General features: G+C 49.8%; 5 protein-coding genes across 5 annotated transcripts; 2 read left to right on the plus strand and 3 right to left on the minus strand.

The window, feature by feature from the left end:
- Positions 1–1,513: 1,513 nt before the first annotated feature.
- M409DRAFT_66107 (uncharacterized protein) lies at positions 1,514–2,335 on the plus strand (the record flags this gene model as incomplete). Its single annotated transcript, XM_033816789.1, has 2 exons — positions 1,514–1,920; positions 1,975–2,335. The coding sequence occupies 2 exons, from the start codon at positions 1,514–1,516 to the stop codon at positions 2,333–2,335; spliced, it is 768 nt and encodes a 255-aa protein (XP_033667881.1).
- A 227-nt stretch (positions 2,336–2,562) lies between these two features.
- Positions 2,563–4,367, minus strand: M409DRAFT_66108 (uncharacterized protein; the record flags this gene model as incomplete). The annotated part of the gene is made up of 7 exons (XM_033816790.1): positions 2,563–2,728; positions 2,785–3,069; positions 3,117–3,212; positions 3,263–3,713; positions 3,767–3,903; positions 3,967–4,060; positions 4,187–4,367. The coding sequence occupies 7 exons, from the start codon at positions 4,365–4,367 to the stop codon at positions 2,563–2,565; spliced, it is 1,410 nt and encodes a 469-aa protein (XP_033667882.1).
- A 1,665-nt stretch (positions 4,368–6,032) lies between these two features.
- M409DRAFT_34379 (uncharacterized protein) lies at positions 6,033–7,763 on the plus strand (the record flags this gene model as incomplete). The annotated part of the gene is made up of 3 exons (XM_033810324.1): positions 6,033–6,194; positions 6,252–7,033; positions 7,085–7,763. Coding segments are annotated over 3 exons (1,623 nt in total), but the record flags the coding sequence as incomplete, so codon positions are not given.
- A 90-nt stretch (positions 7,764–7,853) lies between these two features.
- M409DRAFT_66109 (uncharacterized protein) lies at positions 7,854–10,184 on the minus strand (the record flags this gene model as incomplete). Its single annotated transcript, XM_033816791.1, has 1 exon — positions 7,854–10,184. The coding sequence occupies one exon, from the start codon at positions 10,182–10,184 to the stop codon at positions 7,854–7,856; it is 2,331 nt and encodes a 776-aa protein (XP_033667884.1).
- A 460-nt stretch (positions 10,185–10,644) lies between these two features.
- Positions 10,645–11,367, minus strand: M409DRAFT_66110 (uncharacterized protein; the record flags this gene model as incomplete). The annotated part of the gene is made up of 1 exon (XM_033816792.1): positions 10,645–11,367. The coding sequence occupies one exon, from the start codon at positions 11,365–11,367 to the stop codon at positions 10,645–10,647; it is 723 nt and encodes a 240-aa protein (XP_033667885.1).
- Positions 11,368–11,379: the final 12 nt, after the last annotated feature.

Raw genomic sequence — 11,379 nt, forward strand, 5'->3', positions numbered from 1 at the left:
AAAGTTCTACTCGAACTAATCGTTAGGAGATAGAGAAGTAACGCTAGGAGGAGGCGCCTACGTCGCGCTAGCGAAGTTAACTATCGTTATTTTTTAGGTTCTATAGATTACGACCGTAGAGTAGAGAAGTTTAAACTATAATAGAGGGTTATAGTAATATATAGAACTCTAATTAACCTAGTACTAGGTTAAGCGTAGAATAAACTTCTACTTTCTCTATCCTCGTATATAGCGAGTATAAAATACGTACTAGGGAATTACGTATACTATTACGTAGGGAAGGTTTACCTCGGTCCTTTTTAGGTTTCTAAATATCTTTTAGTATTCTTTTATAACTACTTTAGTAAAAGGACGCTCTCCTACTATAATAGCCTAAGTAATACTCTACTATTTTTATTAACTTCGGCTCGAGCGACGCTACTTCTAACTTATCTAATATAACTTCCGTATTATAAAAGATAGAATATATTTTTATAGAGTTTAGTAGTTTCTAAGTACTATAGAAAACCTAGTATAATTTTACCTAAAATCTAGACCTAAGAGCTTATATACTCTACTTAGGTAAAGCTAGCTAGCTATAGGTAACCGAGTAGCTAATAGTTAATCCGTCTTCTCTAATAATAATAGAGTAAATCGTCTACTCCGTTTACTATAGTAGTATAAATTTATTTTACAAAGCTTACTAGTATATAAAGTCTCGAGCCGGAATAGCCTACCCTAAATTAATATTAGTCGTAGCGCTAGTATTACCTAATTAATTTTACTATTATAGATAGATATATTTATCTTTACTAAAAGAGCGCGCTACTTAGGATTTAGTCTAATCGGTACCGAAAGAACCGCTCCTAGAGTCGAGGCTATTTAATTTAAGTCTAAATTATATTAGATTTTATCTAACTAGCGTATCTAGGAAAAGGCTAGATAAGTCGGGCGTATTTATTAACGAATAAACGATAGTAAAAAGATTATAGTAAGAGTAATTATACGATAGACTAAAAGTAGTAAAGCTACTACTAGTTCGGCCGAATATACGGAGGTATAGAAGCCCTAAATATCTAAACTAGGGTAAAAGGTTTTTAGCGGCTCCGTCTAGCCTACTATAACGGAGACGAACGTTAAAAGTAGCGCCTATCGTTTACCTATACTAAGTCGGAGCCGGGAACGAGGACTATACTCTACTAAAGTATTAGGGGCGGAGATATTAGTCCGTATTATTACAAGGAGCTAACTAAGCTATAACGGCGTAGCTACAGCCCGTCCAAACTGCGTCTCTCGACGTTCCTCCGCCCGGGCTGTATTCGGTGTCGGCTTGAAATACGCGGCCCGCAGGATCGCTTGCATGTCGACCATGATGCGGCTGAATCGTCCCAACTTTTGGGTTGACTATATAGCACAGATAGAACTAGCAGTTGGTCTCCCAACAAGACACTGTACAGGCTTTCCAACAAGAGCGGCACTCTACAACTACTAACTACCCTTCTATCACAACAGAACTCCATTTTAAACAACCAACATGAAGGTCCTTCTCCTGGGAGCTACCGGAAATCTAGGATCTCGAATCCTGCCAGCACTCCTCACGCACGGCCACACGGTGGTTGCATACGTTCGGTCCGCTCAAAAGCTCCAGTCACTCCTCCCGGAATCTGTCTTTCGTCAAATTACAACCATCAAGGGCGATGCTACCGATGTCAACGCGATAAAAACAGCCATCCTCGATTCGAAATGCGACGCCATCGTTACCGCCGCCGGTGTAGCCGCCATGGCTCCCTGGGCTAAAAGTGATCTTCCCAAGATCTTCCAGGCCATCCTACAAGCCGTACGCCAGGCTGGCGAAGAAAGGGGGCAGCCGTTGAGATTCTGGTGTCTCGGAGGCACTGGGGTATTGTACTATCCAGGAACCCAATCGATGCTCTCAAGCTAGTATGTCAATTTCCAGCCAATTTGTCTTCAAGCTGTATGCTAACTATGCCCAAGCATTCCCGTCTTTCTCGAACATCGACAGAACGTTGCTCTACTAAGGGAACTCCCACCAAACAGCGTCGACTGGTCTATGCTCTGTCCAGGCAACATGACACCTGAGTCGTCCGATTTCAACGTGCCAACAAAGACTTCACAAGGAAAGCTCATCGCTCAGGCCGCAAATCCACCGTCGTGGCAGCATCTCTGGGTCAGGTTCATTCCAGTGATTGGGAAGTCGATTGAAATGGCCATCAATTTCAGTCGATACGACACAAAGCTCGAGCAGAACGCAGAGCTCATCGCCGCCGATCTCGAGGAAGGCCATGACAGCCGCTTCGTTGGGACGACCGTCGGTATTATTAGCGGGTCGAAGTGAACAGATTGGTGGAGGGTGTTATGTTTTGATATCTGGTGCGGTCGGGGTTGTCGAGAAACTTCGTGTCACCTCATCCATAATTAATGTTTTAGCACAGTCTCCTTAAGAGGAATGATCAACGAGGAGGGATGGACCGTGATAATAGAGCTCGGAGTGGCTTTTGCAGTATGTGGGTGGCACTCATGTCCTGCAGCAAGTATGCATCGTGGGCTTGGAGTACAGCGTGTTTATACTCTCCATGTATTGCTTGATCTCCTAAACAGAACGGTAGAAGCAGCTATGATGATAGCACCAATGAAGGTTGTGACTATAGCAAAGGTCTGCAGACCCCAGTAGTTCAACCCTCCTTGCAAATCCAAGATAGCGCCAGAGATTGGGAGACCAGTGAGCATGCTGTCGACGTATTAGCAAGACGTCGTGCTGGTGAGAATGGAAATCAAGCATCATACCTCATGCCAATGACGGGCTGGTAGGTTCCAAACCGAGTTCCGATGGTTTCGATCGAGCCCGTCTTTGCAGCACATGGGACGATCAGAGCAATGAACGTCCCGCTTGTGAACCCGTAGCAGAGACAGAAAACGGTAATGCCTGCATGGGACGAGAAAAAGTTGAAAGGTAGCCACAGACAAGCCATGATCATGCTGGAGAGAAACCCTGCGACGGAGATGACGTTGAAGTGCCCAACCTTGTCACTCAAGTAATTGGGAAGAAGCCGACCGATGATGGAGGTTGCGCTGCCCGACGTGTTAGCTCAAGCGTGGCCCACGTTCTTGATACGCACTTGATCAACGATATCAACGACAAGGCCATCTCGGAAGAGAAGGCCTTCTGGGTCGCAAAGGTCGATATGAAGGCGAACGGTATCCATGTTCCCCACCTGAAAAGAATGTCAGTCGAAAAAAATCCAAACGCAGTCGTCCGACGTACATGGATAAGAAAGAGCCGATGGTGAACAGGGCGAAAGGTGGCTGTCGAAAGAGACTCGGATCAAACCACCCAGCCTTCTTGTCCCATTTCTTTGGCGGCATTCGAGGTCGTACGAGAAAACAACTAAGCGCCAACAACACTCCAATCATTAGTGCTGAATATCGAAGAGCTCCGGCCAAGCCAATCTCGACAAGCAATTTGTATATGAACAGGGGCAAGATTACGCCAGCAAGGCTGCTTCCCACTGTGATGATACCATTCGCAAGTCCACGGCGTCTCAAGAACCATTGACTGACGCAGACTGTCGAGCTCGTAAAAACTCCTCCTGCCCCAATCCCAAATGCAACACCTTGAGCAAGAAAGATTTGGTAGTAATCCGAAGCTAGGCTGGTCATGCAGAGAGCAAAGACGCAGAGGATGCTGCACGGCAAAAGAACCAGCCTGGGTCCATCTTGTTTGCATGTCAGTGTCGGCTCCATTGCGGGGGAGTAGAACTGTACTCACAGGTATCGATGATTCTGCCGAAGAGAGGTCCAGGTGCCCACATCGACATCAGTTGAAAGGAAAAGATCCAAGCAATGTCCGACGGTGCATACTCGTGTAAAGTATTCTCCTGGTAATAGGTTTGGAAAACTCCCATGCTGGACAAGCGTCAGCTGGCCTCGACAGGCAAGGCTTATCTCTTTGGGGCGGTAGATACGAACGCATTAAGGAAGCCAAAGCTGCAAAACAGCGCAAGAAACCCTCCTCCAACACAAATCCAACCCTGCACCCCTTCTTCTGGTGGTAAGTCCTTTACTGCGGAGGGAAAATTCGGAGAATTCTCTTTCTCTGGCCTGGGTTCTTGCTCAAATCCGGAAACAGGTCTTGTTTCGATCTCAGTGGAACTACTTTTAGAGGTCGCTCCGAGTGATCGTCGCCCACGTTTGTATGAGTTGGTTCCATGGTCGGGAAGAGCCTGTTCGGTGATTTCATGATCACCACTGCGCGAGGAGCGACATTGTTGATATATGATGTTTGGGAAGACCGGGTCAGTTCCGGTCAGCCCCCTTAGAATTGATCTCAAAATTGAGTCGCCGCTAGAGTCGTGGAGCAAGAGGATCATTGTTCCGCAACACAATGCATGTCAGAAAGCTGAATGGGAAAATGCAGCGAGATCAAATGACGACGCAATCATATAGGAGTCATGGACCTGCATGTTGCCCATGCTGATGCCCATTGATAGACCTCAAACTGGGCAGTTGTAATTCCCGATTTTTTCTCGCATTGCAAGCACCGGCACACAATCTTCAAGCCGGGACTCCTGCACGATGTACGTCAAAGCTTCTGCATGAAAAGCGGATCTCTGCGCGACGATTTCCTCTTTTTGTATATGCTGCAAGAAAGCATTCCCCGAATGTGAACAGCCTCTGCTACCCACATATATTGTCCAAGCTTCCCGTGCTTGTCGCTTTTTGCACCTTCATCTTCCCTTGACCCACAAAATACGGCACCCGCGGGTTGAGAAATCATGCATGGAAACCAATATTCTTGCGAAATTGCATGAACGCGAGTGCACGACCAGAAAAGTATCATGTTCGAAGACATAGAAGCACGCCAGCAGGCAAGTTCGGAGTGAGAGACTAAATGAAGGACTCAGCCAAAGATAGAGTGAATGAACGGCGGATCTTGTGTACGACAAAGCCGGCGAAGTATCTCTTGCAGCAGACCAAAGACCAGGCTGGTAGTGCAAGTAAAGTTGCTATTGAACGCACAGCTGACGCCTCTACAACACAACAGGGATCCCCTACTGCATCTTAAGTATAGACGTCCCTTGGTTGTTCCACGCAAAGTAATCTCCGTCTCTCGCAGGCCATCAAATCTGCCTAAATCGTGTGCTTTACTTCAAAGAGATGGAAGTTCTATGCTTTCCACGTTGAGTGGAACGACGAGGGTCAGGTCTCGGAGCGAGCGTGGCGGTTTCGGTGATGTGAATGAAGTTTTTCTGCACTGCAGCCGTGCAAGGGAGGCGATAACGACTTTGACAAGGACTATTCGACTTGACATGCTGGTGCTCTTGATCGTTGAATGCATCGGTTGAACAGCATTGCGTTATTTGCGAACAACGACCGCAAACCCAACAGTAGATATCAGGGGAGGTGTGTTATTACGGATACGTGCAAGATCATGTAACCGCCGTCGCTAAAGAAGAACTTCTGTATGTGTCGACGGTCAGTTCTATTTCGGCACCTGATCGGCATGGAACTTCCGGTCTGATATCAACGATGGGGCACGCTTAATGAGTCAGAATTCCCGAACGAGGCTGAGCGTTCAAATGGAGTAGGTGTCTCACATACACCCATTCCAAAACGTTCTGGCGCTTGACAGCAGTGTAAGCCAACTTGCACTGTCAATCAACTAAGCGTACACATTGGGCCTGTAGGAGGCCTGACTATCGCTTGTTGGTGAATAGTGCGTACTGCGCCTAGATACAAGCGTTGTTATCTCTGATCATATGGTTTTGACAAAGATGAAGCGACTGTAACGTTACGTGGGCGATCCTGTTGCTTAGGTCCTTTGCATCTGCCCTGCTTGAACCACGAAATGCCGCGGCCTCTGTCGAAATGGTATTTAAGCATCGATGCCAAGGGCCAGACGGCAAGCACATCACAGCATCGAAACGACTCGTCCATCCAAGATGAAGCACAGTATCGCTCTCGTCTCCCTTGCCGCTTGCGTTGGCTACAGCATTGCCTCGCCCATTCGACATGTAGTGCGTGAGGTACAAGCCGTTCCTCAGGGATGGACCAATGATGGTGCCACTGCACCAGAGAACCAGATCAAGTTGAGCTTTTCTCTCAAAGCCAACAATATCCCTGCCCTCCTGGCTAGATTGGAGGAGCTCGGTGACCCCAAACACCCAGACTTCAGGAAGTGGATGACACAGGACGAGGTAGAACCGCTCATATCTTTGGCAGTCCAGGAGAACATGCTGACCAAATCACTCAAGGTCAACGAATACATTTCTCCCCACAACGATACCGTGCAGACGCTTGAGAAATGGTTGACGAGCAATGGCATCCCTTCGTCCGCCATTGCAAACCCAACCGTCAACTTCGTGAATGCCAATGTATCCATTGCACAGGCAGAGAAGCTGTTGAGCGCGACATACAACAACTTCACGCACGCCAATGTAGCAGCTCCAGTCATGCGTACCCTCTCTTTCAAGCTCCCGGATTACATCGACGAGATCGTCGACGCTGTTGGAGCCACGAGCGTCTTCATTCAACCCATAGCGCCAAAGCATCGTACAGGCCAGTCCACCGTGCCATCTCGCCGCAAGAGGAACGCTCGCAAGCGTGATGTGACCTGCAATCCCCTCGCATTGACGGTCCAGTGCATCCAGGCAGAGTACTACATTGACTGGACGCCGTCCAACCACGATGGCGCGCAAGTCGCAGCGGCACGTATCGGCTCGCCTGCAAGTCACAGCGACGCGGATCTCTATGCCCAAAACCTCGCACCTAGCGGCTCAGTTCCGTTCGGCGACATCACATTGCCTGGAAGTACAGCGAACGACGGCGACTCGAACGGAGAGGGCAACCTCGATACGCAGCTCACATCCGGCTTTGGTGCCGGCAATGATGCCTATTACATCGCATCTGGCACAGCTTCCACGGACAGCTTCCAGCAATTGGCCCAATGTCTCTCTGGGGACGCCAGCGCTATCCCAGCTGTGTCGATTTCGTATTCGATCAACGAGGATGCCCTTGATGCGGGTTATCTCGATAGGTATGAGCATTCCGATCGAGCATCCCTTTGATATAATACTAATGTGGGCAGCTTTTGCAACAACGTCGCCGCTGCTGCAGCAAAAGGTATTACGGTGTTTGTGTCTTCGGGAGACAGCGGCGTCTCAGGCAACAACGATCCTAGCCAGTCCTGCACCAAGTTCACTCCGACGTTTCCCAGCACCTGCCCGTATGTCGTCTCAGTGGGAGGAGTCGACTTTGTCACAGCCGACCAGTTCACGCCCCACGGCTCAAACGATCCTGGGATGAAGGCAGCATCGTTTGGCTCAAACGGAGGAACCGGGGGTGGTTTCTCCAATTACTTCACGATGCCATCATACCAGCAGTCGGCGGTTCAAGGCTACATCAACGGCCTCAATGGCGAGTATAACGGCATGTACAACGCCAGCGGCCGCGCGTTTCCTGATGTGGCAGCGCACAGCGACACTTGGGAGATCTATGTCAATGGCCAAACGACACAATCAGGGGGCACGAGTGCTTCGGCGCCTGCATGGGCGGGCATGGCGAGTGTCATCAACGACTACCGAATCAGTCAGGGCCAGCCAACTCTGGGCTATCTCAACCCCTCTCTGTATGCCAACCCGAACCTGTTCTTCGATATCACCATCAATGGGACGAGAGGATGTGATGGTCTTGGTTTCCCGGCTGTCACTGGATGGGACGCTGCGACGGGTCTTGGAGCGCCAATTTTCAATCAATTGCGGACCGCGTTGTAGTCAAAGATCATTCTGGCATGATAGTCGTAGATTCGCTGAGAGGGTATGTCGCATCTTCCAGAATCAACAGCCCGTCTTGACGTATTATTTGATCTTCCACTTTGTCTCGTGCAGTTTTCCCTCGTCAAACATTGCCAGAGCTTCGCCGTACATGAACCCGTTCATGTATGCTTCGCCAACGAACTCCCCCTGTGCAGAAGCCTGGGTATCCTGTGGCCCTGTTGTAGGCCGGATCAGATACGGCGTGGGACAATAGAACATGACGACTACTTGGTCGCCCGGCCTGGCGTCTGAAGGTCCTAGTCCAATTCTGCCCCCTTTGGTTGCGAAGAAACACCTCTGTCGACTCATTAGCTGCAGGCAACTTGCGAACTGCTGCGTAGCCCGATCGAGGTTGTCTTTTGATGATATTGTTCCGCCGATGTTAAGCGTTGCCTGCATGAAATTTCGCAAAGCGAGGTACGGCGCAGCAAAATCAATCATCTGGTCACGATCAATGACAGTTTCATGGTCTTCTTCGTCAGAGTCAGAGTCAGACCAGAGACCTTCTCGGAATGCCTTCGCCCAGGTTGATTCTGGTTTGAGGCTTTCGCGGTACCGCGATACCACACGGTTCGCTGTGAGAGTCCGAGCGTAGAGATCGTACTTTGATTTCGAGGTGGCCAGTAAAGAGTCATCGCTAAGCGTACGTTGAGCGAGTGAGAAACAAGCCTGATCCCAGTGGGAAGTCTGCTGGACGCTGTTGTACGACAAGAAGAAGACTGATTCGGCAGCATCATTGCAAGGCACGATCTCTGCAATTGTGTCGAGATAGATGCCGCTGACAAGGATGGCGTTCGATTCTGGTACAAGGGCGATCTGACGAGGATTGTTGGTAGCGTAGAGCCCCGATAGAGAGTATTTGCCCTGCAGCGAGTTCGTAATATACTTGGCATAGTAGGCTTTGCTGCGCGGGAGTGCCCATTTACCTTTCTTCTGGAACCCGGCACAAGGCATCTGCCTCTTCAGCCAAGCCTGCTCCTGGTAATGGCCGTACCATCGTGAGCCGATCGATGTCGTTTCTTCATGAGAGGCAAAGTTGGGACGCCACGAAGGAAGCCCGTGCATTCGCTCGACCGTCGCCGTATGGTTGAGGAGACACTCCTTTACCTCATGGCGGATGTAGTGCTTTGCGAAGCGTGTAAAAGACTCCTCCGCCGGCATCTCTGGATCGAGCGCCAGTGTCTTGCGAGTCGGCTTGTCTATGAGAGCGTACATACCCCAGACCATGTCGGCCGGCTCAGTAGCATCTCGCCTGCGGGTAGCTACTAACAAAGCGGACAGGCTGCAGCTCCATCCATACCGCAACAAACTTTCCCTGCCGGTACGAACTTCAGCTATGGCATCCAGACCGTGTAGATGATCCCACGTAACCTCTTCCTGGCCAGTGACGAGCCACGACAAGAGACCTACATCGGCCAAGGCTTCGGAGAAAAAGTCGAATTGCTCCCACGCAGTTTTGGTCTCACCGCAACAGACAAAGGCGTACGGGGCCTTGTAGAATCGTTCGTACTCGATAGCTCCTTTAGCTGTGGTAGCCATGGCCACCTCTTGAAAGGTCCATAATCTGGACCACCAGTTTCTTGTCCAGATGCTGGCATATGCTTTCCAGATCTCGTGGCCGGGCTCCGGTAAGCCTGTTCTGTCCAAGAATGAGGTGAGGCTTTCGTGTGTCCTCCCTTGGTGACTTCTCAATTTTGTGGTCACGTTTGGCATCATCTTCAAAGCCATTGCCTCGTTTGGAGTCGCCATCCCCAACCAGACGTATACAGTCTCAGCATTTGCATATATATCGTTCATACGCGGGGGCTGACTGCCTTTGTCCTCCGCGGAGTCCTGGTTTATACAGATAGCATCAATCCACATGAACCGGCGCCCTTGCTGCCGTTGCATGTCCAGGAGGAACGTCCCAAGACTCGTGGTGATCCAAATACAGCCGCTCTCTATGATTTCGAGATTTGTTTCTCCTGGCGCATCCTCATCAGTTTTGCATCGAACATTCTCCAAATATAAAGGCAAGCGGTCGGTAGCAGAGCCGCAAAAATATGATAACGCAATGTACTTCTTGTAGCCCGAAAGAGACTTCAATACCGATTCGCGATCTTCTTGTACGGCCGCCGTAAATGTCTGCATGTATTCGCCGTCTCCTTGGTCAAAAGTAAACGACATGAGCCTTCCACGGAGGCTTGTTTCATTGCCACGATGTCGAGTCTCGGATTGGGTAAGTTGGAAGAGGCGGAACAAATGCTTGCTCGGCTTGTCGTAAACGAAAGCTGCCTCCTTTGTGTCACCGGTGTCGTTGGGGTCGAGCCTGTTGCGCAATGAGTCCGCAAGCTTCACGCCGCTTCCGTGACTCGTCGCCGTCTTCTCGCACATGATCGGGATTGTGATGAGATGGCGTACACAAGCGAGAAGACGGCCAGGTCAGCAGCCGCATTCGTTTTGAACGCCCGGAAAGGGGTGGCTAGCCAGATGATGGATGCAATCCGAGAGAAAGAAACCGCAGAAGCGCCATAATGGACAAGGATGGTATGCAAGCCAATTATTAGTGATCATTCTCAGCCGCAAATGATCGACACCGGATAGCCTATGTATTTTCCTCTCCGACTGGCTCTTCTCTTCAGTATATCAATGCTCGTTCATTGTCAAATCGACTACGTCAAGGCTTCAGAAAGGCGCAGGATCTCCAGTCTTAGGATCCACATTCCATTTTAAGTAGCTCAGCCAAGGAGACAAGTCGGATAAGGCTTTAGTGTAACACATTCATATAGAGGAGATAATTGGGAATGCAACCTAATGCATAAGAGAATTGAGCCAGTGTGTCGTGCATTCGCTATCATGCTTTAGGCGGGACATCTTGGGCACCGAAGACCTTCGCGAAAGGGTCATTGTCCGCCTCTTCAGCTCTAATCCATTCCATGGTGTTCACCACAGATTCCACGGTTTCATGCCCGACCAGGCTCTCCATCCAAGCGAGCGTTCCATCAACGCCAGCACTGACCCCGGATGTTGTCCAAATGTTGTCGCTATGATGCCATCTTGCTCGAGCAATCCAATGAGATTTGGGGCCAAGTGGAGGAATCAGGTGCCAAAGGTCCTTGGTCGTAGTCACTCTATGGCCGTCCAAGACACCAGCTTTTGCCAGCAGCATGGCGCCGTTGCAGACGCTGATGAGGTACTTCAGGGGTTGCCGTTCATCTTCGCCTCGGTAAGCTCTCCTCACGAAGTCAACGTATTTGTCGACATGATGTGGTGTGTCTGATCTCTCGAAGTCGATAGACCCAATTCCTCCAGGAACAATCAACACGTCAAGGGGAGGTGCCGTGTCCAAGGTGTGAGTTGGCATCAATCGAATGGCGTTGGCAAAGGTGTTGATATTGGCATCGGAAGAGTTCTGACCGACGCTGACGGGATCCATGGTCTCGCTAATGACGCTGAGTCTCATGTCCTTGAAACCTTCGCGACGGGAGAGGCATATGAGCGCTTCGAGAGGCCCGGCCGCGTCGAGGAGCTCGAACCGGGGATAGAGCAATATACCGAAAGACTTGGGGAAAGACATTGTTGTTTGAGG

This window comes from Zasmidium cellare (genome assembly GCF_010093935.1).
Source record: "Zasmidium cellare ATCC 36951 unplaced genomic scaffold M409scaffold_16, whole genome shotgun sequence".
Lineage (NCBI taxonomy): Eukaryota > Fungi > Ascomycota > Dothideomycetes > Mycosphaerellales > Mycosphaerellaceae > Zasmidium > Zasmidium cellare.